The sequence below is a fragment of the Narcine bancroftii genome, chromosome 1 (genome assembly GCF_036971445.1).
Source record: "Narcine bancroftii isolate sNarBan1 chromosome 1, sNarBan1.hap1, whole genome shotgun sequence".
Lineage (NCBI taxonomy): Eukaryota > Metazoa > Chordata > Chondrichthyes > Torpediniformes > Narcinidae > Narcine > Narcine bancroftii.
This window is the reverse complement of record NC_091469.1, coordinates 339,084,344-339,112,239: the sequence shown is the minus strand read 5'-3', so window position 1 is coordinate 339,112,239 and position 27,896 is coordinate 339,084,344. Positions and strand designations below refer to the sequence as shown.

The 27,896-nt window shown below is 36.7% G+C and overlaps 1 protein-coding gene across 3 annotated transcripts in view; it reads left to right on the top strand.

Moving 5' to 3' along the window:
• exoc2 (exocyst complex component 2) overlaps nucleotides 1-27,896 on the top strand; it is a 287,207-nt gene that overhangs the window by 152,006 nt on the left and 107,305 nt on the right. For all 3 annotated transcript variants that reach the window (XM_069909660.1, XM_069909652.1, XM_069909669.1), the window contains exons 12-13: nucleotides 25,605-25,730; nucleotides 27,710-27,834. In XM_069909660.1, the coding sequence (XP_069765761.1) occupies nucleotides 25,605-25,730; nucleotides 27,710-27,834 (251 nt within the window). The remainder of the gene's footprint in view (nucleotides 1-25,604; nucleotides 25,731-27,709; nucleotides 27,835-27,896) is intronic.

Sequence of the window (27,896 nt, the reverse complement as noted above, 5' to 3'; positions counted from 1 at the left end):
ACACTCGAAGATTTTTCCTTCACCCATTTCTCTTCCTTTAACCTCACTTCTAGATTTTCTTTCTACTCTAATTGGATTACCAGCAGTATTCCTTTGAAAGGTTTTCCCTGGTATCCACTTAGGCTTGTGGGTTAAAGCATATTCCTCTGTGAATTTAGCAAATTCTTGCCAAGTTTTTATATTTTTCTTTGCAAAGTACACTTGAATATCATCAGGAACACAATTTTTAATCTCCTCAATCGGAATGATTCCCCTCAATAAATCAGTTATTTTCTACTTTCATCATGGCACACCACCGATCAAAACACACGACCTTCCTATAAGCAAAATCCAGGTAAATTTGGGTTGCTGCTTTTTTAAACTCCTGAACTTTTGTCTATAAGCCTCTGGGACTAGTTCATAAGATCGGACTATAGCCTGCTTTACAAATTCATAATCAGCTGCTTGTTGTACCTTGAGACACGAATACACCTGTTGGGCTTTCCCTTTAAGAGCACTTTGTTGCAGGAGTGACCACTGGTCTGGTGGCCATTTTAAATTTACAGCTACTTTCTCAAAATGCTGAAAATACTGGTCTATTTCAGTTTCCTGAAATGGAGGAACTAACTTCACTTCTCTACTGACCAGAAACCTCTCTTCCTGACCAGCACATGGGTTTTGGGTTTCTCCCTCTCCTTGCATTATGGTCAGCTTTAATTTAGCTAGTTTTAGCTCATGCTTCCGTTGTTTCTCTCTCTTCTCCATTTCTGCCTGCCTTACTGCTTCCCATTCAGCTTTCCTTTCTGCCTCTCTTTTTTCTCTAACTTTATTTTCCTCAAAGCCAACTTTACTTCCTCTGAAGTTTTCTCCTTTGGAAACTGTTCTAATGCAGCTTCTTCAAATACCCCTTTTCCTACATAGTGCTTAACAATCTTTCGGGCAATTTCCTTTTTTTTCATCCCAGTTCTTACTGTAAAAAGTTTTAACTTGCCAATTATAACCATCAGTTTTGATTTTTTAGCTGGTCAATATTCATAGTTGCTGGTTTTTCTGCTGGTGATTTATGTACTCACCGTTTATTTTTAATTTCAAGCTGGAGGTTGAGTCAAACTCACGACTGATAGCTAAGCACGTCAATTGCCCCAAATACTTCCAAATTGGTTTGATCCCGGACGATTCCCCCAAATTATGTAACAAGATCAAACCAGCAACCACAAGGAAGGCATATCACACAGGGGTAAAGATGAACCATTACTTTAACAAAAATTCACCTTCGAACTTCAATTCAAAAATCCCCCCTTTTATAACAATGCTCACTGGTTACTATGCAAATCTCTATAACAGTGTAAAACTAATAACTTCCCCAGCCTAAATATAGCATATATAATTAAAGTCTAAGTTATATTTCAAACCAGCCCACAGAGAATCTTAGACACAAAACAGACATAAAACACACAAGACTCATAAAACTTCGATCTCAACTAAAGCAAAGATCACAAACAAAATTCAGTTTGTTTGGTAAACTGAAGCCAAAAGATCTTTGAGAGTGAGAGCATACAAAATTTGAAGTTGTCTTCTTGTGCTGCTTGAGAGAGAGGAACAATGGCTTGGTCTTGATCCTTCTGTCTGCCTTCGGAATGTTCATCCCTTTTAAAATGCCCAATACTCTAAACTGTCTCCCAGACAATGGCTCCTTCCACTTCACAGCAACACCCAGTGGTGGTTTGTCTTCCAAGTCCAGAAATTTCTGGATCATCTTCTGTACATGTCAAGCCCGTCTCCCACTCTCTCAGCAGTCTACCTTCACCTTGGCTCTCTAAGGCAAATGATCGCTTTCCAACACAAAACCACACAACACATAGGTCAATACACAACATATAACTCTGTAACAAGAGTAAAAGGTGTGAAAGTAGATGTGACTGTTTTGAAAGAAAAACAGAAATTATGAACAAAGATGTTATAAAGTCACAAGAAATATTATCTCAGAAAATTGATGCTTTAGAAAATTTTAGCAGATGCAACAATCTAAAAATAGTAGGTTTGATTGAGGGCAAGGAAAGTACAGATATCAAAGGATTTTTAAAGCAATGGATTCTGCAAGTTGTAGGACCAGAGGAATTTCAAGATGATATTGAACCTGAAAGAGTTTATAGGGCTTTGACACCGAAATCTCAAATGAATCATAAACCACGTTCTATTTTGGTAAAGTTATTACGTTATCCATTAAGAGAAAAAATATTGGAATTGGCTGTTTGAAGAGCCAAGGAAAGAAAAGGAATATAATAGAAGTAATTTTTTTTTAATCCAGAAAATGTTTTGAACTATTGAAAAGATGTAAAGAATTTAACTCGACAAAAAATATATTATGGAAGAAAGGCTACAACTTTATCTTATGTTATCCAGCCACTTTTAAAATACTTGGTAGACAAACAGACTTTTTGTTGAACCTGAAAAAGTTCACCAGTTTGCTGAACAGTTGCCAGAAAATCAACAAGAACAAGTGCAATTAATACAAGAAAAAGACATTTTGAAGATAATATACTTAAATTTGTTTTGATTCAAGAATTGTATATATCGCTATAGATGTTCAGAATTTGATTGTATTTAGGCTTTATTTAATTTTTTTTGGAAAATATGTTATAAATTCTATAGGGGAGGACCAGGAAAAAAGAACAGTATGCTGCAAAATCAGGTGACAATTGGGTTTATACTGCAACCCAAGATATTAAGGGTTGTGGTTGTCTTACACGTTAGTAAAGACAACTTAATTAGGAAGGTTTTCCTTTTGTTTTCTTTTTTTTCTTTTCTTTAAAATTTTTGTATATTTCTTACTTATTTTTAAATTACTTGTGTCACTAGGTATAGTAAAAAAAAACCAATCTTCAAATGTGTATTTTTAGAGGAATAGAGTTGGAAGATTTGAAATGATGGTGCATAGAGAATCTAAGATTAATAAAATGAATAAATTGAAATTTATAGCTAATAATATTAATGGTAAACAAAATCATTTTAAAAGGAAAAAAATATTGACATTAATGAAAAAGAAAAAAATAGATATAGCACTTGTACAAGAAACACATTTAACAGAGGCAAAACATCTTGTATTGTAACATCTTGATTAGCATCATCTTATAATTCAAAAGTTAGAGGAGTTGCTATCTTAATTAACAAAAATCTATTAAAATTTTAAAAAATTACAGATCTGGCTGGTAGGTACATCTTGATAAATTGTCAAATTTATTTGGAATCTGGTATATTATTTAATGTATATTTGCCGAGTGAAGATGATAAAAAAAATTCATGCAAGATTAATTTTTTAATTTACCAAATACTCAAGGACAAATCTTGTTAGATGGTGATTGTAATTTATTTTTGACCCTTGGATAAAACTGGAAGAAATACTACAAAAAATAAAGCAGCTAAATTTACATTAAGCTTAATGCAAGATATGAAATTAACATGGCCTGTTTCCGCTCCGTAAATGGTTATATGGTTATATGGTTAATTGATATATGGTGAAAGAAACACCCAAAGGAAAGAGATTATTCATATTATTCCAATTTGCTTAAAGCCTATTCTAGGATAGATATCTTTTTACTTTCTGTTCAAATACAAGGAAGATTTCAGGATATTGAATATAAATCAAGATTATTATCAGATAATTCACCCTTACTGCTAACAATTGCTATAGAAGATAATCAACCTAAAATATATAGATGGAGATTTAACTCCATGCTGCTGAAGAGTTTCGAGATTTTATAGAACATCAAATTAAAAGATATGAATTCTAATTGTAACAGATAAATTTATATTATGGGATGCGATTAAATCTTTTATTTGAGGGAAAATAATTAATTATACAACCAAAATTTAAAAATGAATACTGTCAAGAAATAGAACAACTAGAAAAAAGATATATTAATTTTAGAGAAAGATTTAATAAAACAAGATGACATAGACAAAAAAAGAGAATTAACAGGAAAAAAAACTTGAAATATACATTACAAACATCAAGTGGAAAAATATTATGAGGACAAAACAAAGATATTACGAGTTAGGAGAGAAAACTCACAAAATTCTGGCTTGGCCGTTGAAGACAGCAGGCAATAAAAACTATTGTAGCAACAAAGAAGTGAAAAAAAATCAGATTTCATATACATCACAAGAAATTAATGATAATTTTAAGAAATTTTATAAACAACTATATAAATCCAAATTTTTAGGAAAAACTACTCAAATAGATGATTTTTTTGTTGCATATTGATCTATCTCAATTAGATTTGGAGGAACAATGCAAACTGTCAAAAATAATTGACTATTACAGAAGTTTATGATACATTAATGTCTTTACCAAACAATAACCAGGTGAAGACATTTCCCACCAAGTTTTATAAAGCTTGCAAAGAATGATTAATTCCACCATTTTTAGAAGTATTAAAACAACTGGAAGAACTTAGAATTTACCTGAATCTTGTAAAATGCTATAATTTCAGTAATAACAAAAAAAGGAAAAGATCCTTTATTACCATCTTCATATACACCAATATCTTTGCTAAATACAGATTACAAACTCATTACAAAATTATTACCAAATAGATTAACAAATTATCCACTAAAATTAGTGAAATTAGACCTGACCGGATTTGTTAAAAAAGTTACCAAATTTTAAAAGGGCAGCTCAATTAAAAATTTTGTCAATTTTTTAAATCAATTCAGGATAAACAAAACAGCTTGTATCAGGATAGAGTTAAATAAATTAGAAGAGAATGTTTATGAACATTTTATTTTTAAATGGAATGAGAAATTAGTAAATAATAAAAATACACCAATATTACTTCATGTATTAAAAATATGGGTGTAATATACATTTAGAATGAAGGATAGTAAATTATCAACTACTAAATATGTTGTTAATAATTTTTTTAATGAATGGGCAAGAAAAGGAATTAAAAGAATAAAAGATTGTTTTTTTTGCATAATATTTTAATGACGTTGGAGCAATTGAAAGATGAAATATTGAATGACACAATATTTTCTTATTATCAATTAAAAACATTTAAAGGAGAAGATAGGAACAAATTTAAGGTTGCCTGAATTAATTTACTCTGAATAAATAATTCCAGATACTATGATAGTTAAAAAAGTATTACAAAATATTTATAAATATTAAATTACAAAACAATGAAAAAGATAAATTTACAAATCAAAACAATGTTGAGATAAAGATTTAAATATACAGATAAAAAAGAAACTTGGTTGGAACTATATGATGGTTTTATGACAAATACAAAAAATGCTCGGTATCTTATGATACAATATAATTTGTTACATAGATTATATATTACACCTCAAAAATTAAAAGAATGGAATCCTACATTTTCAGATAAGTGTTTTTCCTGTAAATAGGAAATTGGTACAATATTACATTCAACTTGAACAAACGAGAAAGTAACATTTTTCTGGGAGGAATTGAGTTTGATGTTAAATCGAATAACAAAAAAAAGCAAAGACTCAAAAATATTTCTGTTAAGTAATATAAATGATAAAGATTTGCAGTTAAAGTTGGATAGATGCCAAAAAATGATTTATTATGATTGCTTTAGCAGCAACAAAAAATGTATAGTGATAACTTCGAAAATGGAAACATCTTTGAACTTATAGGGTTGGTATATAGAAATTAATAATTGTATTCCTTTAGAAAAAAGTACCTATAATTTATGAGATAATTTTGGACAATTTCAACAAATTTGGGAACCATATATAAAGTTTATTAGTGATTTCCAGATTCAAACCTCCAACTCTTAATGAGGTAATAAAATATGTTATATTCATTGAGTCAATAAGAATTAGAAATTAACTAGACGATACTTTTTATTTTGCTTTTCTTTTTCTTTTCATTCTTTGGGGTTTTTTGGGGTGGAGAGGGAGTTGGGACAGGGAGAAAATGAAAAATGTCACTAAATATACACATATATATGAATTTATGAATGTAAATTCTCTAGTCTTGAATTATTGTGACATTAAATTTTAAAAAATGAAAAAAAAAATTAATGAGTACTTCTTGAGGAGGTATATTTTCTCAAATTCTGATCCAAGATGTTTAAAACCTGAAGAAATGATTTTTTTACCTAATTATAAAGCCCAAATGAATAACTTTTGCTGTTTACAACAGTTCATTTCAGAAAAGTTAATCTTTCATTTTAAACGTCTAACCAGACAATTGAACCATCCATAAACTAATTTGGAACTCGGATTTTGGAAAAGAGCAATGAGGCAGTGTGTGCTTTTTCATTAATACTGCGTGGTGCATGGACACTAGAGTTATGTCGACCACCTGCTCCAGTGCCTTAGAGCAAATCTCAATTAAATGCAGACCCTTCTATCTACCCCAATCTCAACAATGATTCGCACCAGAGTTTTCATCCCTCCCGATTACAAGCAGGCACTTGCAGAGCTGCATAAGGTGGTCAAACAAGAGATGGCCCAGCCCAAATCTTAGTTGTGAATTTAACCAGGCCTGTGTCAAGAAAACCTTGCTTAACTACCACCATAATGTAACCTGCTGTACCGAGGTCTCACCACTCTTGATCACTGCTACAAGAAGATAAGGAAAGCCTACCGTTCTTTCCTGAGACCATATCTTGGCAAGTCTGATCACCTGGCTATGCTCCTTCCACCTTCATACAGATAGAGCTTAAAAAGAGAATATCTGGAAGTCATGACAGCTAGAAATTGGTCACAGGAGGCTGAAGAATGGTTACAGGACTACCTTGACTCAGCGGATTGGATGGTATTTAAGGACTCTGCTGAGAATCTGAGGCTGTCACACACTTTATCAAAACAGCTGTGGATTTATGCATCCCCACCAAATCAATCATGGTTTCCCTCAACCAGAATCCCTGGATGAACAATGAAATCCAGAACTTGCTTAGAGCCAGATCACAGGCATTCAAGTTTAGCGATCAAGATCAGTACAGCAGGAGCAGGTATGACCTACAAAAAGCAATCTCCCGGGTGAATTGGAGATTCCGTATGAAAATAGAAACAAGGGACTCTTGACAGCTGTGGCAGGGCCTAAAGAATCCAGTTACAGAGAGGGGTATTGACTCTCAGCAAGGACAGCTTCTCTGCCAGCATCTGAAGAATAATTGTATTAAAGACTGAGGTGAAGCCAATGAACAGTAGCCTGGAATATGAGATGTTGTTCTCAGGTGGGTCAGGATTCAGTGAAGGGACAAGGCTATAGCATTGTCTGTGGAATGATGATGCCATCATTCTTGATGATAGTGTAGAAATTGTTGAGAGTGTTCAATCCCCTTGTATTGCAGAAGATGTGTTATTAGTTTGGGAGGACCTTCTTTCAGCTGGCCTTGTTGAAGTCACCAGCATTAGTTAAGAAGTCATTGGGAGACTTGTGATTTTGTTGATCATGGTGTGTAAATCCTCCAGTCATATTTTACTTCTGCCAATGGAGGTTGCAGACTGCAGTCAGGTCAATGGAAATGAATTCCCTCGTGAGGTAGAAGGGTTGGCACATCAGCACCAGATGTTCCAGATGGGGGAAGCAGACTGAGGACAGGTTCGCCACATCTGAGCACCACAAAGAGTTAAAAATGAAGCAGACGCTGTTCCCCCCCCCCCCCCACCTTTACCTGAGGAATTTTGTCCTAACAAGGAGTTAACAATTTTGTGAAAATTAGTAACTTCTACATTTATTCACTAAGCTTTTTATAAATATTCTTCTTCTTTCTTTCTTTGGCTTGGCTTCGCGGACGAAGATTTATGGAGGGGGTAAAAAGTCCACGTCAGCTGCAGGCTCGTTTGTGGCTGACCAGTCCGATGCGGGACAGGCAGACACGATTGCAGCGGTTGCAAGGGAAAATTGGTTGGTTGGGGTTGGGTGTTGGGTTTTTCCTCCTTTGCCTTTTGTCAGTGAGGTGGGCTCTGCGGTCTTCTTCAAAGGAGGCTGCTGCCCGCCAAACTGTGAGGCGCCAAGATGCACGGTTTGAGGCGTTATCAGCCCACTGGCGGTGGTCAATGTGGCAGGCACCAAGAGATTTCTTTAGGCAGTCCTTGTACCTTTTCTTTGGTGCACCTCTGTCACGGTGGCCAGTGGAGAGCTCGCCATATAATACGATCTTGGGAAGGCGATGGTCCTCCATTCTGGAGACGTGACCCATCCAGCGCAGCTGGATCTTCAGCAGCGTGGACTCGATGCTGTCGACCTCTGCCATCTCGAGTACCTCGACGTTAGGGGTGTGAGCGCTCCAATGGATGTTGAGGATGGAGCGGAGACAACGCTGGTGGCAGCGTTCTAGGAGCCGTAGGTGGTGCCGGTAGAGGACCCATGATTCGGAGCCGAACAGGAGTGTGGGTATGACAACGGCTCTGTATACGCTTATCTTTGTGAGGTTTTTCAGTTGGTTGTTTTTCCAGACTCTTTTGTGTAGTCTTCCAAAGGCGCTATTTGCCTTGGCGAGTCTGTTGTCTATCTCATTGTCGATCCTTGCATCTGATGAAATGGTGCAGCCGAGATAGGTAAACTGGTTGACCGTTTTGAGTTTTGTGTGCCCGATGGAGATGTGGGGGGGCTGGTAGTCATGGTGGGGAGCTGGCTGATGGAGGACCTCAGTTTTCTTCAGGCTGACTTCCAGGCCAAACATTTTGGCAGTTTCCGCAAAGCAGGACGTCAAGCGCTGAAGAGCTGGCTCTGAATGGGCAACTAAAGCGGCATCATCTGCAAAGAGTAGTTCACGGACAAGTTTCTCTTTATACATATTACACATCACCTATATAACCCATTCTGGAGAAAACAAAAATTAGTTTAGTATCCTTAAATTTATGTCATTCATGATTTATTTAACATTGCATAGCCATGTTTGGCTCCAATACAATCTATAAATTCTCTGCTGTTAGCGGAATATCAGTAAATGATGAGTCGGAATATAGCATGCAGATTGAGAAACTGATCGTGAGGTTCCAAAGCAACAATCTTAACTTTCAATGTCAGCAAGACCAAGGAGATTATTGTGGACTTTAGGATATGGAGGCAGAGGGGCTTTGTACCTATATTCATTGATAGGACTGTGGTGGAGAGGGTTAATTCTTTCAAGTTTCTGGGAGCCCACATATTGGAGGACCTCTCCTGGAGCCATCACATTGAAGCTATCAAAACAACACCTCAACTTTCTTAGAAATCTGGGGAGATATGGGCATGTGGTCGAATATCAAACTTATACAGGTGCACTATGGAAAGTGTATTAGCTGGTTGAATCATATTCTGGTTTGGTAACACAATTGCCCAGGAATGGAGAAGGCTGCAGGATGTGCCAACTAGCCAAGTCCATCACAGGCTTCAACCTCCTATTCATCTTTGTGAGGCACTGCCTCAAGGAGGCAGCCAACATCATCAAGGGCTTACATTATCCTGATCATTCCTTTTTTCTTTACTACCTTCACATGGAAGGTTTAGAAGCTTGAAGTCCAGTACCTCTCTGTTCAAGAACAATTATTTTTAATCAAACTGTCAGGCTTTTGAACGTCCCTGTACTACCCTAAGAATAATCTCATTTGTACTGTTGAATTTTTTTCTTATTGCATCTGAATATTTATCTGTCTTGTTTTATAATTATTTTTTTCTTTTTTGGCATATTGTGATTTAATGTACAGAATTTTATTTGATGTATTGTTTGCCATAAGTAAGAATTTTAGTGCATCTATGCATTTTACTTGAATATATGATGAAACCCATTGCTACTTACACATAATCTAAAATAGTACTTTTTTTCTTGCAAGTTAACTTTCTTAGTTGATGTATCTATTAAAAGGAAAATTTCTTTCTCAGAAACCATTCGTTGTACACTCAGTAGGCGGTAGCATCATGAAATCAGAAGACTGAACTATTTTTAAATTGGTGGTGGATCTTTGTCTTGTTTTTCTATTTGTAAATAATTTGGACAAAAACTTTATTTATGTAAGGCAGATGGGAGCATTTGCTTATTTTCAGACACACTTTTTCAGAAGCTGAAAGGAAAATGATCTACAGGTGCACTGTTGAAAGTATACTAGCTGAAAAAAAATGTTAAAAATAAGGACAGTAAGAAAGGGAAAAGTCAGCCTTGGTTACCTAAGGAAATAAAGTATAAAATTAAAAGCTCATGTGTACCAAGTAGCCAAGAGAAATGGGAAATAAAGGATTGAGAAAACTTTACAAGACAACAAAGGACAACTAAATGGGGAAGAAGGATTATGAAAATGTTAACACAAAATATAAAAACATAGTAAAAAAAAAATAAATAAAACGAAAGAGGGTGGTTAGAGTTAACATGGGTCCCTTGAAAGATGAGAAAGGGAGATTGATATTGAGTAATGAGGAAATGGCTGAGTCATTGAACAAATATTTTCTCAGTCTTCACAGTGGAAGACATGTCCAGCATGCCAAAGAGTAATGATAGGGATGCGAAGGGAGGTGAGGACCTCAATAAAATAATTGTTACTAAAGAGATGGTGATGAGCAAACTAATAAGACTGAAAATGGATGTAGTGCACTATCGGTAACCACCAAGACTAGGCTGAGGGATTGATATGCTTTAATATACAGAAGAACCTTGCTGGCCTGCATCCAGGTATAGGAATGGGGTGAGGTGACTCGACCTTTATGGCCCAAGACCACAGGGAAGGACTCATTGGGTATGAGTCATCAGTGAGCAGGCCAGCACCATATATACAGTAGCCAACGATAACTAAATACAATGGTGGAAACATCACCACAGCGGACAAATCCCCTGGTCCTGATGGGATGCATCTCAGGGTACTGAAGGAAATGTTGGGAGTTGTAGTCGATGCATCAGTAGTCATTTACCAAAATGCTCTGGATTCTGAGCAGGTCCCAGCAGATTGGAAGACAGTAAATTTCATGCCACTTTTTAAAAAGGGATGCAGACAGAAGACAGGTAACTATCAGCCAGTTAGCTTAACGTCTGTAGTCGGGAAAATGTTTGAAGCTGTCATTAAGGATGAAATCGTGAGACATTTAGAAAAAAGGGACTTTGTCAGGCAGATGCAGTATGGATTCAGAAAGGGCAGGTTTTGTTTGACAAACTTGCTGGAGTTCTTTGAGGATGTAATGGGTGCGGTAGAAAGAGGGCAACAGGTTGATGTTGTAAATTTGGATTTCCAGAAAGCATTTAACAAGGTGCTGCATAAGAGATTTATCAATAAGATACGGATGAATGGAGTTGTGGAAAATATATTGGTGTGGATTGAGGATTGGTTAATTGACAAAGCAGAGAGTTGGGATAAATGGGTATGTTTCTGATTGGCAGTAGTAAGTGGGGTGCTGCAGAGGTCGGTGCTCGGACCGCAGCATATGGAAGAGGGGACGGAGTGTAGTATAGCCAAGTTTGCAGATGATACAATATTGAATGGAAAAGCAAATCGTACAGAGGATGTGGAGAGGCTGCAGAGGGACAGTTAAGTTAGGTGAGTGGGCAGAGGTCTGGCAGATGGAGTACCACGTTAGTAAATGTGAGGTCATCCACTTTGGTAGGAAAAAAATAGAAGAGCAGATTATTTAAATGCTAAAAGACTGCAGCATGCTGTAGTGCAGAAGGATTTGGGAGTGCTTGTGCGTTAATCACAAAAAGTTGGGTTGCAGGTACAATAGGTTATAAAGAAGGCAACTGAAATGTTGGCCTTCATTGCTAAAGGAATTGAAGTCAAAAGCAGAGAGGTTATGCTGCATCTGTACAAGGTACTGGTGAGGCCACACCTGGAGTACTGTGTGCAGTTCAGGTCTCCCATACTTGAGGAAAGATATACTGGGCTTGGAGGCAGTCTAGAGAAGGTTCACTAGGTTGATGGGGGTTGACCTACGAGGAGACTAAATTGTCTGGGATTATATTCACTTGAATTAAAAAGAGTGAGAGGAGATCTTATAGAAACATATAAAATTATGAAAGGGATAGATAAGATAGAAGCAGGAAAATTATTTTCACTGGTAGGTGAGACCAGAACTAGGGGACACAGCCTCAAGCTTCAAGGGAGTAGATTTAAGATGGAGATGAGGAAAGACTATTTTTCCCAGAGAGCAATGAATCTGTGGAATTTCTGCCCAGGAAAATGGGTGAGGCTACTTCATTTAACTTATTTAAGGTTCTGTTAGATAGATTGTTACATAAAAATGGAATTAAGGGATATGGGGAAAAGGCAGGTAGGTGGAGTTAAGTCAATGATCTGATTAGCCATGATCTTATTGAGTGACGAAGCAGGCTCAATGGGCTGGATGGCCGACTCCTGCTCCTATATCTTATGTTCTTATTTTTCACCTTCAACATATATAATTGCTGGTAATTCATTGTAATCAGCGTTGATTAGGTATGTGGTGTTGATTGAACAAAGAAAAGATAATATTCCATTAATCCAAGCTCATTGGTGCTTCCATGCTTAAAACTCATTATCTGGACTATTCTCAATGTTAGCACAGTATTTAATCACTTATCTTAGAATTTTTTAAAGGTGCTATGTTACTGGCTCTTCCATTTTATTTATTCTGAAATGAATTCAATGAAATAATTATTGCATCAGCAAAAATGTTTTAAAATTAATAAAAATATTTTCTAAAAAGATGACTGCAATTCTATATAATTTCCTTTCATGTTACTATATTTATTTAAATGTGTATATAAATATGTAATGTCTTAATACTAACATGATAAATCGCTTCTCATCACGATTCTAATTTTTCAGGCTAAATTCCAGTTTATTAACTTTCTAAAACAAAATTGAAAAATAATATATTTTACTTTGGAATTTGTGTTTGAGTTAATTCTAAATTGAAAACTTTAGGTTAGTACCCTCTGAGTATCCTTGTAATACCTCAATTTCAATTCTGTGATTGAGAACATGGGCATTTGTTTGTCCCATTCTGTATATGTACTTATATTTGCGTTTCTAGATTTTGCTTATTTGATTTAACATGCAGGATGTGCATTCAACTTTAAAAAATATAAACAATGTTTGTCCACTTAAAGTGAGCTTGCAGTTTTATTTTTCTTTAAAATGGGAATGCCGTGTTTCTCATATGTTGAATGGCTAATTGAAAATTGATTGTACTTCTCCCCCAATAATTCATAATGAAAATTTGTGTAAATATCTTTGAAAGAAACCAGTTTTATGGATTCTATTTTGTTTCCATGCAGAAATTTGCTTTTGTCTTAGATAACAACATTTATAGAATTTCAGAAAAATCAGTCAATCAGTTATTTGATAAATTTCATTTTAAAGTATCTTCCAATTAGAGTGCTTTATAGAAAAGGTTATTAGTCATGAAAGATCATGTGTTCATTTAGGATACTTCATTGTATTATTATGCCTTTGTGTATAGACATATTGTAAATTAGGCAACAAATAAGGATGTATTTAAATTCCGTATTGATGGGATAATGACTTTAGAATTTGTTGGAAATGTGACTCATAGGTTAGATATTGTTTCCTCATTCTTCAGTTCCCATTTATTTTTGTGCTGCAAATTGCTGAGACCCAAGGTCAGCAAAGCATCTGGGACCTTGGTAAATGATGGACCAATCATCTGCTTCCTGAATCAAATGATAAACCAATAGTTTGCTTCCTGAATCAAATCTGTTTACGCTGGAGGAAGATTCAAAGCAAATAATTTGATTCAGAAAGGAAATTTGATTTCAAAAAGGAGGGAAATAATGAGAAAAAATAAATTTATGAGTTTAAACAGCAAAATGTACTGTCCTTAAGAATGAAACTATTGTGAAGTTAAAATGCCACATTATCTTATAGTACCCATGTTCTGGATTGAAAGACTACAAGAATAAGGTTTTAACTTCACAAATTATCCTATTACCAATGCCATTCTTCCATGCAATTGTAATTCATATTTGGTCTATAAACGTAGCATTTTCTTGTAGCGAGCTTGCTGATGCGAATCCATTCTTCAAGACAAATAATACACTGGCGCCAATTGTCCTGCAAGTTGTAGCATTTGCAATGTTTGTTTTGTTCTGTTGTTATATAGCTGGGACACTGAACAGTGAATTTCCCTTTATGGCCTCTATTTGTATATCTACATCAATTGTTTTGAAGGCAAGGAGTGGGAATAGAAGGTCTCTCTTGCTTAGCTACCTATGACTAGTGGTGTTCCACACGGGTCAGTGTTGATCTTCTAATTTTCACGTTATGTGTGAATGATTTAGAAGATGGAATTGATGGCTATGTGGCTAAATTTGTGGATTTAATTTAAATTTTAATTTAGAGATACAGCATGGTAGCAGGCTCTTCTGGCCCATGAGCTTGTGCCATCCAAATACATCATTAATCTACAAACTCTGTACTTTTTTTTGGAATGTTGGAGGAAACTGGAACAGCTGGAGGAAACCCACGCAGACACGGAGACAACATACAACCTCCTGACAGATGGTGCCGGATTCAAACCCAGGTCACTGGCGCTATAATAGTGTTACGCTCACCAAGACTCAAAGATAGTTGGTGGGTCAGATTTTGTTGAGGAAGAAGGAAGTCTGCAGAAGGAATTTGCAGATGGAATAAAATGGAGGGAAGTGAATGGTTATATGTTTGGGTCCAAAGGGATTTGGGAGTTAAGTGCAAGTTGAGCTTGCATGTTGCATTGGTTGTAAGGAAAGAAAATGAAATATTAGCTTTCTTTTCAAGAGGACTAAAATATAAAACCAAGAATGTAATGCAGAGTCTTTATAAGGTATTAGGTCACATTTTGAATTTTGTGAACAGTTATGAACCCCATATTTAAGAAAGGATGTGCTGACATTGGAGAGGGTCCACAGGTGGTTAAGATAATAGTTCCCAGGATGAGAAGATTAACATATGAGGACCATTTGATGGCTCTGGACTTTAACTCACTGGAATTTTGGTTTGAGGGGAAGGAGATCTCATTGGAAACCTTCCAATATCCAGCCCTTTCAACATTCAAAAGGTTTCAATGAGATCTTTCCTGATCCTTCTAAGATGCAAAATCATTCTCGTAAACCTCCTCTGGATCCTCTCCTATTCTAACAAATCCCTCTCTATATCTCTAGTCCCAAACTGTTTATAAATAACAATGTTTATGAATAAAAATGTTTATTTTTCTTATAAAAAATTTCTACACCTAAAATAATTAAAATCTGATTCAGGCATTTGGGAATATTCAAACCATTGAACAAATCTAATCCATAATTGCTTACCTAGGTTCCTTGCAGCCATGCCATCCCACCTCATCCAGTGAAATGAATAAGGAAGGGTTTCTTGTTGAAGGTGCAATCTAGTGCATGATCTTCACTCAAAGGACCCAATTATAAGTGAAGGGAAATAGTCAATAACTTAACTAACCTAACTTAACCTCCTTCTAATTCTAATTGCACGTGTATGTAATATGTATGTAAGTTCAGAAAAGTTCTTTGATTCACAGTCCAATCTCACTTCTCATTCCTCCAAGTTCACTGGTTGCAGGCAATTCTTAGACTGTGCACAGAATTTAACATTTATGAAGTTCACCAGGCTTTGGTGCTTGAAAGGTAAATGGTTACCACTCAGGAAGGTTCTTGTCGGTTTTCAGAGAGAGATGTGTTGTTCGCTGGACACCCACAACAGATTCCTTGTAACCAGCCACTTCAGTGCCTTGCTGAAGAAACTTGACCCATCAGGGTTTTCCAGATGATAACCTCTTTCTTTCAGGTCACCACAGAGTTCCTTTATGTTTCACTTATTTCAAGTGAAACATTAGGCAGCCAGTCCTCCCCTCTTGTATGAACCACAAGGGCTTTGACCAGGCTGAACTAAGCACTCACAATCTCTCTTCCAAATGGGGTTTTTCCACAAGCTTGCCAGCTTGTCCTTTTCTAGTCCCAGCTGCTGCTGCTGACTGTAGCGCTGCAGAACTGAATTCTCTCTGAGAGAAAGGCTGTTTTTCACTCTCTCGACTTGCAAAACCATAAGACCCTCTTAGAACAGCAAGTTGCTCTCCAGACAGCCTGCGGCTTCGATGAGTTCTTTCACCTGTTGCCTTTCTGTATACAACAATCCATTAGTGAAGTCTCTTGGGCACTCTCCAAAGCTTTTGCAAAGGCACTTGGAGCCAGCCTGTCTAGCATGAGCAGAGCTCCAGTATTTTAAATGAGATTTGTTTTAAAGTGTTTGTATGTGACCTACACTAAAAAACCAGCCCCAGTTTATCTCCCTAAAACATATCTATAATCTTTCACAACTGTAAAATGCCTTTGGAAATGTGTGAATTAAAAAAAAAATGTCTGGAAACTGTCAATATGTAGTGCACGTTAACCTTTACATGATTCTAAAAGCTGCCATAATCTAATTGTATACCTTTCTGCTTCATGTCACATCACCAATTGCATTTTATGGCATTATGTAATCTTGTTAAAGTGATTTTTAACTCAGACTTCACATAAACCAAATTATGAGAAAGGGCAGATGTGCAACAAGCATCCCATACGTGTTAAATACACCTCTCAATTCATTGATGTAAAGTTTATTTGTTAGGTTAGGCTTTGTTAGATTTCATTGCTGGATGAATACAAATGATAGAAATACAATGTTTGCAAGCATTTTTTTTCCTCAAACATCCTCTGAGAACTATTTATATTTCTGTTTGTTTAAGTGATGGGAAAAAAGACAATTTTCATTCCATCACGAGGATTATGATCCCTTGTCTTTGGGACAACTTGAAAATATAAAGTGTATTTCTTGAACAAGTAGTGTTCAATGACTAGTACAGGGTGGTTTTCATGGGGAGAAGAATTTTTTTTTTTACTTCATGAAACAAAGAAGAAATATGATGCAGTACTTCCTGAATTAGACAGCATAAGAAAGATTAGATTTATTATGCCAGTATATTAGATTAAAGGAACTGCTCACACTAACCATCCAAGACTCACCTATTCATGAAACAATATTTATTTAGTTATTTGAAAATATGAATATTCTCTTTTATATGTATTGTTTGTCTGTATGTATGTGTGTTATGACTGGTTATGTGTCTGCATATTTTGCACCGAGGACTGGAGAATGCTGTTGTACTTGTGTCTTTGGCTTGGCTTCGCGGACGAAGATTTATGGAGGGGGTAAAAGTCCACGTCAGCTGCAGGCTTGTTTGTGGCTGACAAGTCCGATGCGGGACAGGCAGACACGGTTGCAGCGGCTGCAGGGGAAAATTGGTTGGTTGGGGTTGGGTGTTGGGTTTTTCCTCCTTTGCCTTTTGTCAGTGAGGTGGGCTCTGCGGTCTTCTTCAAAGGAGGTTGCTGCCCGCCAAACTGTGAGGCGCCAAGATGCACGGTTTGAGGCGATATCAGCCCACTGGCGGTGGTCAATGTGGCAGGCACCAAGAGATTTCTTTAGGCAGTCCTTGTACCTTTTCTTTGGTGCACCTCTGTCACGGTGGCCAGTGGAGAGCTCGCCATATAACACGATCTTGGGAAGGCAATGGTCCTCCATTCTGGAGACGTGACCCACCCAGCGCAGCTGGATCTTCAGCAGCGTGGACTCGATGCTGCCGACCTCTGCCATCTCGAGTACTTCGACGTTAGGGATGAAAGCGCTCCAATGGATGTTGAGGATGGAGCAGAGACAACGCTGGTGGAAGCGTTCTAGGAGCCGTAGGTGATGCCGGTAGAGGACCCATGATTCGGAGCCGAACAGGAGTGTGGGTATGACAACGGCTCTGTATACGCTTATCTTTGTGAGGTTTTTCAGTTGGTTGTTTTTCCAGACTCTTTTGTGTAGTCTTCCAAAGGCGCTATTTGCCTTGGCGAGTCTGTTGTCTATCTCATTGTCGATCCTTGCATCTGATGAAATGGTGCAGCCGAGATAGGTAAACTGGTTGACTGGTGTAGTCAGATTACAATAAGCTTGATTTGACTTGACTTAAAGATATTTTACTTAAACGGTTGATGAATCTGTAGCTATGCGTGATAACAGTTGGCGGATAAAGCAGTGATTAATAGCACAATTTCAGAATTTCATATTAAGTATACATTTAATTTTTCAATAAACAAATTTTCTATTGTTAATATAGATGAGAGAAATGCATGACTTGCAAAGATGTGTTTATAATTTGTCATTCCAACAACTGTTTTTCTATATGCCACATTTGAAAGAACCTTTATGCAGTTGAGAACTATTTATGTCTGAATATCCCTTACCTCCAGCCCATATGAAAATATTCACACTGAAAAGATGTGACATTTAGCTTCAGCGTCTGAAGTTTTGAATATCACCTGTCCTATCTTTATTGGAATTCCCATGATATTGTTTTATGTTACTCTCTTAAATTAGCCATTTAACAATAATCCATGATTAAAATGCCAACATAATTTTGCAAAAAAATGTTTAAACGAACAATTAATTTAAGAGTAAACCCTTCAATGTTTTGAATTTATATTGTGAAAGTTGAAAGTGTCTTAGTGAAAGCAATCAATCAGAATGTCAGCAACTGAAAGTTAACTGATCTGTGATACACTTTGTTTCATTTGTCTACCTGCCAATAAAACATGATTAGTATTGATTAGAATATAAAATACAATACAATAAACACATACAATAAAAACATACAATAAACCACATAATAAAATCACAGTATTCTAAAAAAAATTGTTAAAACAAAATTACTGATATTAAAATATAAGTGCAGTACCACTCAAGGCCGTGAATTGGTACTTAACATTATCACGGCTTCATGAAAGAAAGCTTTTTTTGTCTAGTAGTTCTCGAGTGAAGGCTCCTATAACGTCTGCCCAATGGTAGAAGGTTAGGGTGTGTTTCATCTTTAAAGCTATTCCTCGCCCTGTCCAAAGATTGTCCCCTATGGATAGATTTGATGATACACAATTGCATTCCAATAATCCTCTGGGCAGTTTTCACTACCTGCTGGAGTGCATTCCTATCTTGTGCAGAACAATTCCCAAACCACACAGAAATACTGTATGTCAGCACACTCTCAATCGTACATCTATAGAAATCCAACAGCACTCTAGGGCTGAGGTGTAACTTCCTCATACATCTCAAAAAATAAAGACATTGTGGTTGTGACTTTTTGATTAACATTGATGAATTCAAAGACCAAGTGAGATCATCAAAGATATGGACCCCCCCCCCCCCCCCCCAGGAGTTTGAAGCTCTGTAACCACTCCATTGATGTAAATCGGGAAATGTGTGTGGTTTTCTGCCTGTCTAAAATCCACAATGATCTCTTGTCTTCTGAGTATTGAGTAACAAATTGCTCAGCACACCACAAGTCTAGGTGCTGAATCTCACTGCTATAGGCCGTTTCATCATCCCCTGTGATCATGCCTAGCACTTATAATTTTATGTTTGAGTTGTACATAGGGATGCAGTTGGAGATAAAGATGGAATACAAAAGGGGGTTCAGCATGCAATATGTTCAAGTGATATTGGAGGAGAAAATATTGCCCAACAGACTGCGGTCTGTTAATAAAGAAATCCAGACTCCAATTACAAAGGGATGAGCTGATACCATACAAAGAAAGTTTAGTTATCAGCTTTGATGGTACAACAGTGTTGAAAGCTGAACTGTAATCTGCTGTCTCATCTTATCACTAATAATTTCCCTTTAAACTGTTTGCAGTGGTTTTTAAAAAAAATTACTCAAGACACAGTTGTCTTGTTCATTTTAAGGGGATTGCTTCACACTTTATTATTGGCTGTTACCTGACAAATAGATGATTCCAATGAAATGCACACTCCTTCGTACCAGAATAATAATTTTAAAAAGGCATCTGATTTTTTTTTGGAAATTTACATGTGTTATATTTGAAAGGAACAATTCAATAGTGTTGGTAAAGTTTATAAAATAAAATCTAAGATTATTTCCCATACACTAAAATGGGAAGATTATCAAACCTAGAATTTGTTACATTGTTGAGGAAGTACTTTTTGATTGTTAACTTCAGGAAAGGAAAGCCTGAGATATACAATCCTGTGATATTTGGGGGATCAGAGGTGGAGAGAATGTTACTAACTCGGAAGATCTTTCCTGGACCCAACACACCAATGGCATCATGAAGAAAGCACCTCTACTTGCTCAGGTGTATGCAGGCGTTTGGTATGACATTAGAAACCCTGACAAATTTCTACAGAGGTGTGGTGGAAAGTGTGCATCATGGTCTGGTGTGGGGACATCAATGCCCCTGAATGTAAAGCCCGCCAAAAGGTAGTGGACACTGTCCAGGACATCACAGGCAAAACCCTCCCCATTAATGAGTACATCTATAGGGAGCACTGTTGTCAGAGAGCAGCAGCAGTTATCAAAGACCCACACCAACCAGCACACATTCTGTCCTTGCTGCTGTCATCAGGAAAGAAGTATTAGTGCCATGAGACTCCCACCACCAGGTTCAGGAACAGCTGCAACCCCTCCACCATCAGACTCCTCAACAACAAACTCAATTAGAGACTTATTTAAGGACTCTTACTTGTGCACTTTATTGGTTTTCTTTTTTATACTCTCTCTATTCTGCAGTCAGTTTGTTTAAATTCATTATCTGTTTTACAGTTCTTTGTTTACATGTATATGCTGTGCAGAGTTTTTACGTACTGTCAGTTAGTGGTAATTCTGCTGTGCCTGTTGGAAAAAGGAATCTTGGGGTTGCATGTGATGTCATGTATGTACTTTTAGGCATTTATTTTTAGACATTTAGACATACAGCATGGTAACAGGCCATTTTGAATGGAGGGAGGAAACTGGAGCCCCCTGGAAAAACCCACCCAGCCACTGGGAGAATGTACAAACTCTTTATAGACAACATGGGATTCTAACATCGATTTCGATCACTGGCGCTGTAAAGGTGTTGTTCTAACCACTAAGCCAACCATGATAATTTGTACTCTGACAAGAAATTTGATGAGTGTAGATTGTGATATTAGTGAAAATAAATATTTAGTGATATTGCTGAAGGAAACCTAATCATATTTTAAACCGTTGCACGTTTGCTCAAATAATGTTTGTGAAATGTGATAAGAATGAGAAAATGTTTAAATGTAGCCATGAATTCTTTATTGAATAAATTTATGTTGGCTGAAAGGAGAAAACCAATTCTTAAATGTTCTGTGCTTCCTTTCATCATTGCCTGAACAGGTTGGTATGGTAATAACCTAAGCATTTGGGGAAGAGAAAATCCATCTCTTATATTGGCATTTTGCACTGAGACAGACTGGGCAAATTGCCTGTTTTGCCAATGGAGTGCTGTGGGTGGTCAGGATATAGCACAGGGAGAAAGCCACTATGCATAGGAAGACATTTTCAAAGGTGTTTAGAGTGGTAAGGAAGTCTGTAACCTTTTGTGGGTCAGAAGATATGTGGATCTCTTGTTCCAGCACCAATGATGCAAACATGTTGCTTTTCATAAGGAAATTGAGAGTGGCATTAGAAAGCACTGCAGGCAACGTTAAATCAACACATTTCAAATACATATGAAGCAGCTGGGATGAATTCTGCTTCTGGTATTTCATTGCAGTTGCAGTGTTACCTTGTGGCTAATCATGGGTTAAAGTCATGTCCTGATCATTTTTTTCAGATATTTATTAATCCTTAGGGTAACTTTGGTTTGTGCTGTTCCCTAGGGATGGTTTGGGTTGTAAATAATAATATATGATGTAATAAAAAGCTGTTCCATATTAATAATTTCATCTGAAATTAGTGCAACGTACTGCTGAGGAATCCTGTGAAACAGGACAGCTTTTTAAAACTGGTGCTAATCATGTCAAAGTACAAAATTCAGTTCGGATGGAAACAATGCAGATCCCTTGGATTTGTTAGAAATGCAGTATTAAACACAATAATAGCAGTTTTATTTCACTTCGCAGATCAAACCTAACATAGACTTATTACCTAATTAATGTTTAATCATTTATGATTCATGAAATATGACCACATACAGAATTATTGCTCTTTCTGTTCCTATTTCTATCCCTCTCTCTGTCACTTTCCTTTCTCTTCCCTCATGCTCTCTCTTTCCCCCTCACTTTCTCACTCTCGCTTGCCCCATCTTGCTCACCCCTTCCCGCTTTCCCCCTTTTTGGCTCGATCTCTCACACTCTCTCTTTCTCTTGTTCTTTCAGTTTGTGACCCTTTCATACATTGTAAAATTTAGATTAGATTTAGATTTGATCAGATTTGGATTATAACTGATCAGAAAACTCCAAGATCTGGGAGTTAACACCCAACTGTGTAATTGGATCATAGATTTCCTCATCTTCAGAACATAATCAGTGAAGATTGGTAAGAATTTCTCCCCTATACTCTCCATCACAATCTCCACAGGACTGTGTTTTTAGGACCCTGCTCTACTCACTTTACACCTATGACTGTGTAGCTCAGTATGACAATAACATCATCTACAAATTTGCTGAAGATACCACGGTAGTGGATTGTATAAAGGAAGGGAATGAGTCAGCACACAGGAGGGAGATTGAAAACTTAGCTGAATGGTGCCCCAACAACAACCTTGCACTCAATGTCACCAAAGCTAAGGAGCTGATTATTGATTTCAGGAAAGGAAAGCCAGAGATATGCAATCCAGTGATCATTGAGGGAATCAGAGGTGGAAAAGGTGAGCAAATTTAAGTTATTGGTAATCACTATTTTAGACAATCTATTCTGGACCCAACACACCAATGGCATCATGAGAAAAAGCACATCAGCACCTCCACTTTCTGAGGAGCTTCTGGTTGTTTGATATGACACCAGAAACCCTGGCAAATTTCTACAGAGGTGTGGTGGAAAGTGTGCTGACCGTCTGCATCACGGTCTGGTATGAAGTCTCCATTACCCCTGAGCGTAAAACCCTCCAAAATGTAGTGGACAGAGCCCAGGGCATTATAGGCAAAACCCTCCCCACTATTGAGTACATTTATAGGGAACACCGCCGTCGGAGAGCAACAACAATCATCAAAGACCCACACCAACCAGCGCACACTCTGTTCTCGCTGCTACCATCAGGAAAGAGGTATAGATGCCACAAGATATGCACCACCAGGTTCAGGTACAGCTGCTACCCCTCCACCATCAGATTCTTCTACAACAAACACAATCAGAGACTCATTTGAGGAGTCTTATTGTGCACTTTATTGATTGATTTTCTTTTGTTGTCTCTGAATTGCACACAGTTTGTTTACATTTGTTATCTGTTTACAGGTCTTTTATTTGTTTATATTTTTACACACTGTCCAGTTTATTTTTGGATTACCAATTAGTGGTAAATCTGCTGCGCCTGTAGGAAAAAGGAATGTATGTACTCTTGACAATTAATCTGAAAACTAAAAATGTCAGCAGGCATCCGAGCAAAAGAGTAAGGGGGAGGTGTGGTCACAAAGACCAGAGATGATTGGTGGAGAAGGAAGGGAGGGGACAGCAGTGATCAAGGGGAAGTGAGATGGCAAGGGGTAGAGAACTGGGGAGAAGAGAAGAGCAGGTTATAAAAATCAGAAAAGTCGATGTTAATAGAATCTGGTTGGAGATTGCTCAGACGTAAAATCAGGTGTTCTCCAATTTGCAGGTGATCTTGATGGGATAGTACATTAGACCATGGAATATGACAGAACTGAAATGGTTGGCTGCTGAGGGTCTCTTGTCACTGTAGAAAACATAGCAAAGGTGCTCAGCGAAGTCATCTCCCAATTGTTCTCAATCTCTCCAAAGGGAGCACCGGATGCAGTAAATCAGTCCTGTAGATACACAAGTGAAGTGTTGCTTCATTTGAAAGTCCTGTTTGGGTCCCCAAACTATGATGAGGGAGGAGGTGTGGATGCAAGTGAGGCACTTCCTGCAGCTACAGGGGAAAGTGGCAGGGTGGGGGAGATTGGTGGGGAGGGAGGAATTACCCACATTGTAATTTTTGATCTTCCTTGCAAACTGCTGTTTTCTTCCTAAAAAAATTCATGTGTGTCTTGTATCATTTGCGCTTTCTCTCCTTTACAAACTAAGCAGTTGCTTTGTCATTGTTTAATTGTTTGCAGGAGGAGGTGTCTCTTGAATGGTACTTTTTAAATCCCATTATATTAATTGATTAGGTCAACAAGGAGACTCTTTAAATGTTCCAACAACCCTACTCTCACCCCCCCCTCCCCCATCTTATCATTATTCTGGCTCGAATTTATTTGTTTCAACTAACAGCTTAAAAGTTATTCCATGTGGATTTCTTTTTTTAAAATTTTTTTATTTTTCACACCATAAATCACATTAGTCATGATACACACTTTTTCCTTTTCACACATATACAGTGACATTTTCTCCCACCCCCCCCTCCCCCCCCCCCCCCCTCCCATCCATTTAAGGTATACAATCTAGGATACATTAAACCAGTCAGACAATGTTGTCACTCAACAAAAATACACCAGAAATTCTACTGAGTCCATTCTTTTCTTTCCTTCTCCTTCCATCAACTTAGGTAATGATTGTCCCCGGTAGGTTTTCGCTATTGTATTTAATGTAAGGCTCCCATATTTGCTCGAATATTTCAATATTATTTCTTAAACTATATGTTATTTTTTCTAATGGAATACATTTATTCATTTCTATATACCATTGTTGTATTTTCAAATTATCTTCCAATTTCCAGGTTGACATAATACATTTTTTTGCTATGGCTAGATTTGATGTCTTTTTTTCTCTCTCCAACAATACAACTGTCTAAATTAGTGCTCTAGTTTACACATCCTGTGATTTTTTTTTAAACCTAATTCTGTTTCAGAGCATTCTTTGCATTTAATGTTATTTCAGACTTAACCAGCCATTATGTTTTTCTACATGGCTTTACACTATTTTAAATATCTTATAAGTGTTGGATGCCCTTTAATAATCTTTACAAAACGTCAGTTTCTGCAACAATATCAAACAATGAGGAAACATGAGGATTTCTTTAAAATAGGCATCTATGTTTTAAATATTTTGCAACTTATTTTAGTTTTGCACAATTTCTTTCCTCCTGACATAGTGAAAGGAATTATTATTATGATATGTTGTTTGATATTTTTGTTTTGAACAAATCTATAAAATAAATGAGAAAGATAATTTAATGGTGTTAAATCATTTGGGAGAATGTGTTTATGGCATAGGTCTCATTATTATGTTGTGTTTCTCCTTAATTTGCATATATATTCATTCATTAAAATAACATTTCTTTAATGGAGGAAAAATACTCCCAATTATTTATGAGTTTCCTTTGTCATTTAGAACTTACCTTTTAGTTCAGTTCATTACAGAATTACTTATGTGGCTAATGAGATGATGATGAATACATTTTCCCTGTTTATTTCGAACGCACAACAGTTTTCTATCTTACATTCGCTACATTCTTGTGCTTCTTTTGTAAAGTAATGGACTGTGTTTTGAACTTACAATAAGTTAATGACATTGACACCAGTCACAAGGTTAAAGATGAATTGCTATTTCTGGATAATCACTATTTGAGTAATGTAATTTTCCCGTTGACCACTGGTTTGATGAATGAATATCATGAATTCTTAGTTGGGTGACCTTGAAGATGAATGTAACAAACTATAATTGGGACTTGTATGAAACAGCACCATTTTGATTGTTCTGTTCATTTGTATAGGTGCAACTGTTCTCCATAGCCCAATGCTGGATTTCGACAATGATGTACGGCCTTCTCCCATTAGTCGCCTGAGTCAAACCACGTCAGTGAAAAGGACCAGCAGCTTTCAGTCCTCTCGTGATGATTGTAAGAACTGTAGAGCACATACTATTATTTCATTCTTGTTAGTGGAGCTATCAGAGAAATTTCATGCTGAATGGATAACTTGGTAGACCTACTGCATGGCTTTGCCACTATGTTAAAATGGCCAACATCTTTGTGCATTGCACCATTGTGTAATACATATTGGAGCAAATCCATAAGATTGCATGCAAGTAGAAAATCCTTGTCAACATTCAGACATGTAAAACGTTAAGTAAAATATATCTTCGATATCTTGATGTTTAGTGGCATTACAATTGTACTGTCTTTCACCATCAACATCCATTGGGTCCTCATGCCCAGGAGCTTGGCAAACTTTCTATATATTGTGACATTAAGAACAAGTTAGAGACTGGATATTCTGCAGTGAGTCACTCATTTGCTTACACCATAAATCCTTTCTACCATTGGCAAGTCACAGATGATGGGTGTTTGCACTCATCTTCTTTTGCCTGGATAAGTGAAGCTCCAGTAATATCCAAAGTACTTAACATAATCTAGGACAAATAAACTTTTTGACTGGGACCCCATCCACCACCTTAAACAGTCATTCACGGCACCATGAGTCTAGCGTGTCTGCTGTTTATATCCTGTACAAATTGCACTGTAATTATCACCTGGACTGCATCTAAGGCACTTACCAAACCTGTGGTGTTTGCTAACATTGCAGGAACATGCAATCACTTCCATTCACTGTTCCCCCACAACTCACTTGCACACCTTCCTAACTTGCCTTTGGAGTAAGTTGTTTGTTCCAGCATAGCTCTCAGTGCAGTTTTACACTGGGATGTCAGCTCCTGCACTTGGATGTGAATCAGAACAGGACAAAGGCTATTGCATGGGAGGCAGCTATGTTTACAAAAATGCAGACAGCATGTGAAGCTCAATGCTGACCAATCACCTATCAGTGGCATCAGTGATACAGACTAAGACTTTGTTTAAAACATTGAAAATCTTTAAGATTTGATTTAGAACTCTAAATAAAAATGCATTCACTGAGTAAAAGTCGATTAAAACAAATTTAAGTAAAATATGATTAACTACATAACCTATTACTTGCAGTTGATTGGTCTCATTCATTTGAGTCAGAACTACTGTGTTTGCAACAGGATTAACCTGATATTGGCACAGCTGAGAAGCCAGCAGAAAACTATTCTGCCCTGTCACTCTACACATGGAGTCCACAAGAAGATGTGTTAGTGCTAAAATCAGGATTTGCTCTGGGATATTTGGGTAAATCTTCACTTTAGCATGGCATTCGAGCTTAAGATCTGTCCCATGTTTTCTTGTTTTGGTATTAAAAGTAGGAAAACAACTTTAACATTTCATATTTTTGCAGGATTTTCATAGCATAGTAATTTGGTCATTGTTACTCTTTGTATACTGCAAGTAATAAATAGGTTCTTCTACATTTGAGAGAGTGAACCATTTATTATTGACCTTATTCTCATAATTTTATTAATATGTTTTGCCTTAATTTTCTTTGTCAGCTATGTTTGTTTATTTTCTGAAGTAGAATCACACATTGAAAAGAGGATATCTGAATAATCATAACATCTTTTGTATATTTGAAGAATAATTGAACAAAATGTATTTAATTCTGAAAATAATTAATTTTATTCTTATTTTAATTTGATGTAATGCTCTCACAAGATATGTAAAAACAATTATATTCATACGGAAACTTATTTCAGTTCAAAGAAAATATTTTAGTGATCATTGTTCAGAATTTGCCTCAACTTGAGACCAAGGAGATAAAACTGTCTTTTGAATTCGGCAGGGTAACTGAGGTTTTCAGTTTTATTTTAATTATTTAAATTATGGATACAAGGACATAACCTAAGCAACATTTTGTGCTTTAAGAATGTTTTGGATGCTAACTAATAAAAATGTAGGTGACATTTTAAAATATTTATATTTGAAAAGAAGGCTGATTGTTGTTCAATATGTTTTCTGTTCTGCAGCGTGGCGTTATAAGGCCCCCCAGTTTGTGACATTTGTGGACAATCTAACAGAAATTGTTATCAGTCAACTGCCAAATTTCTGGAAGCTTTGGATATCTTACGTGAATGGAAGTCTTTTCAGTGAGGTGAGTGAAGAGAGTTGTTATCCTGTTACCTTATGGAGCTAAATGTAAAAATGAAACTGTAA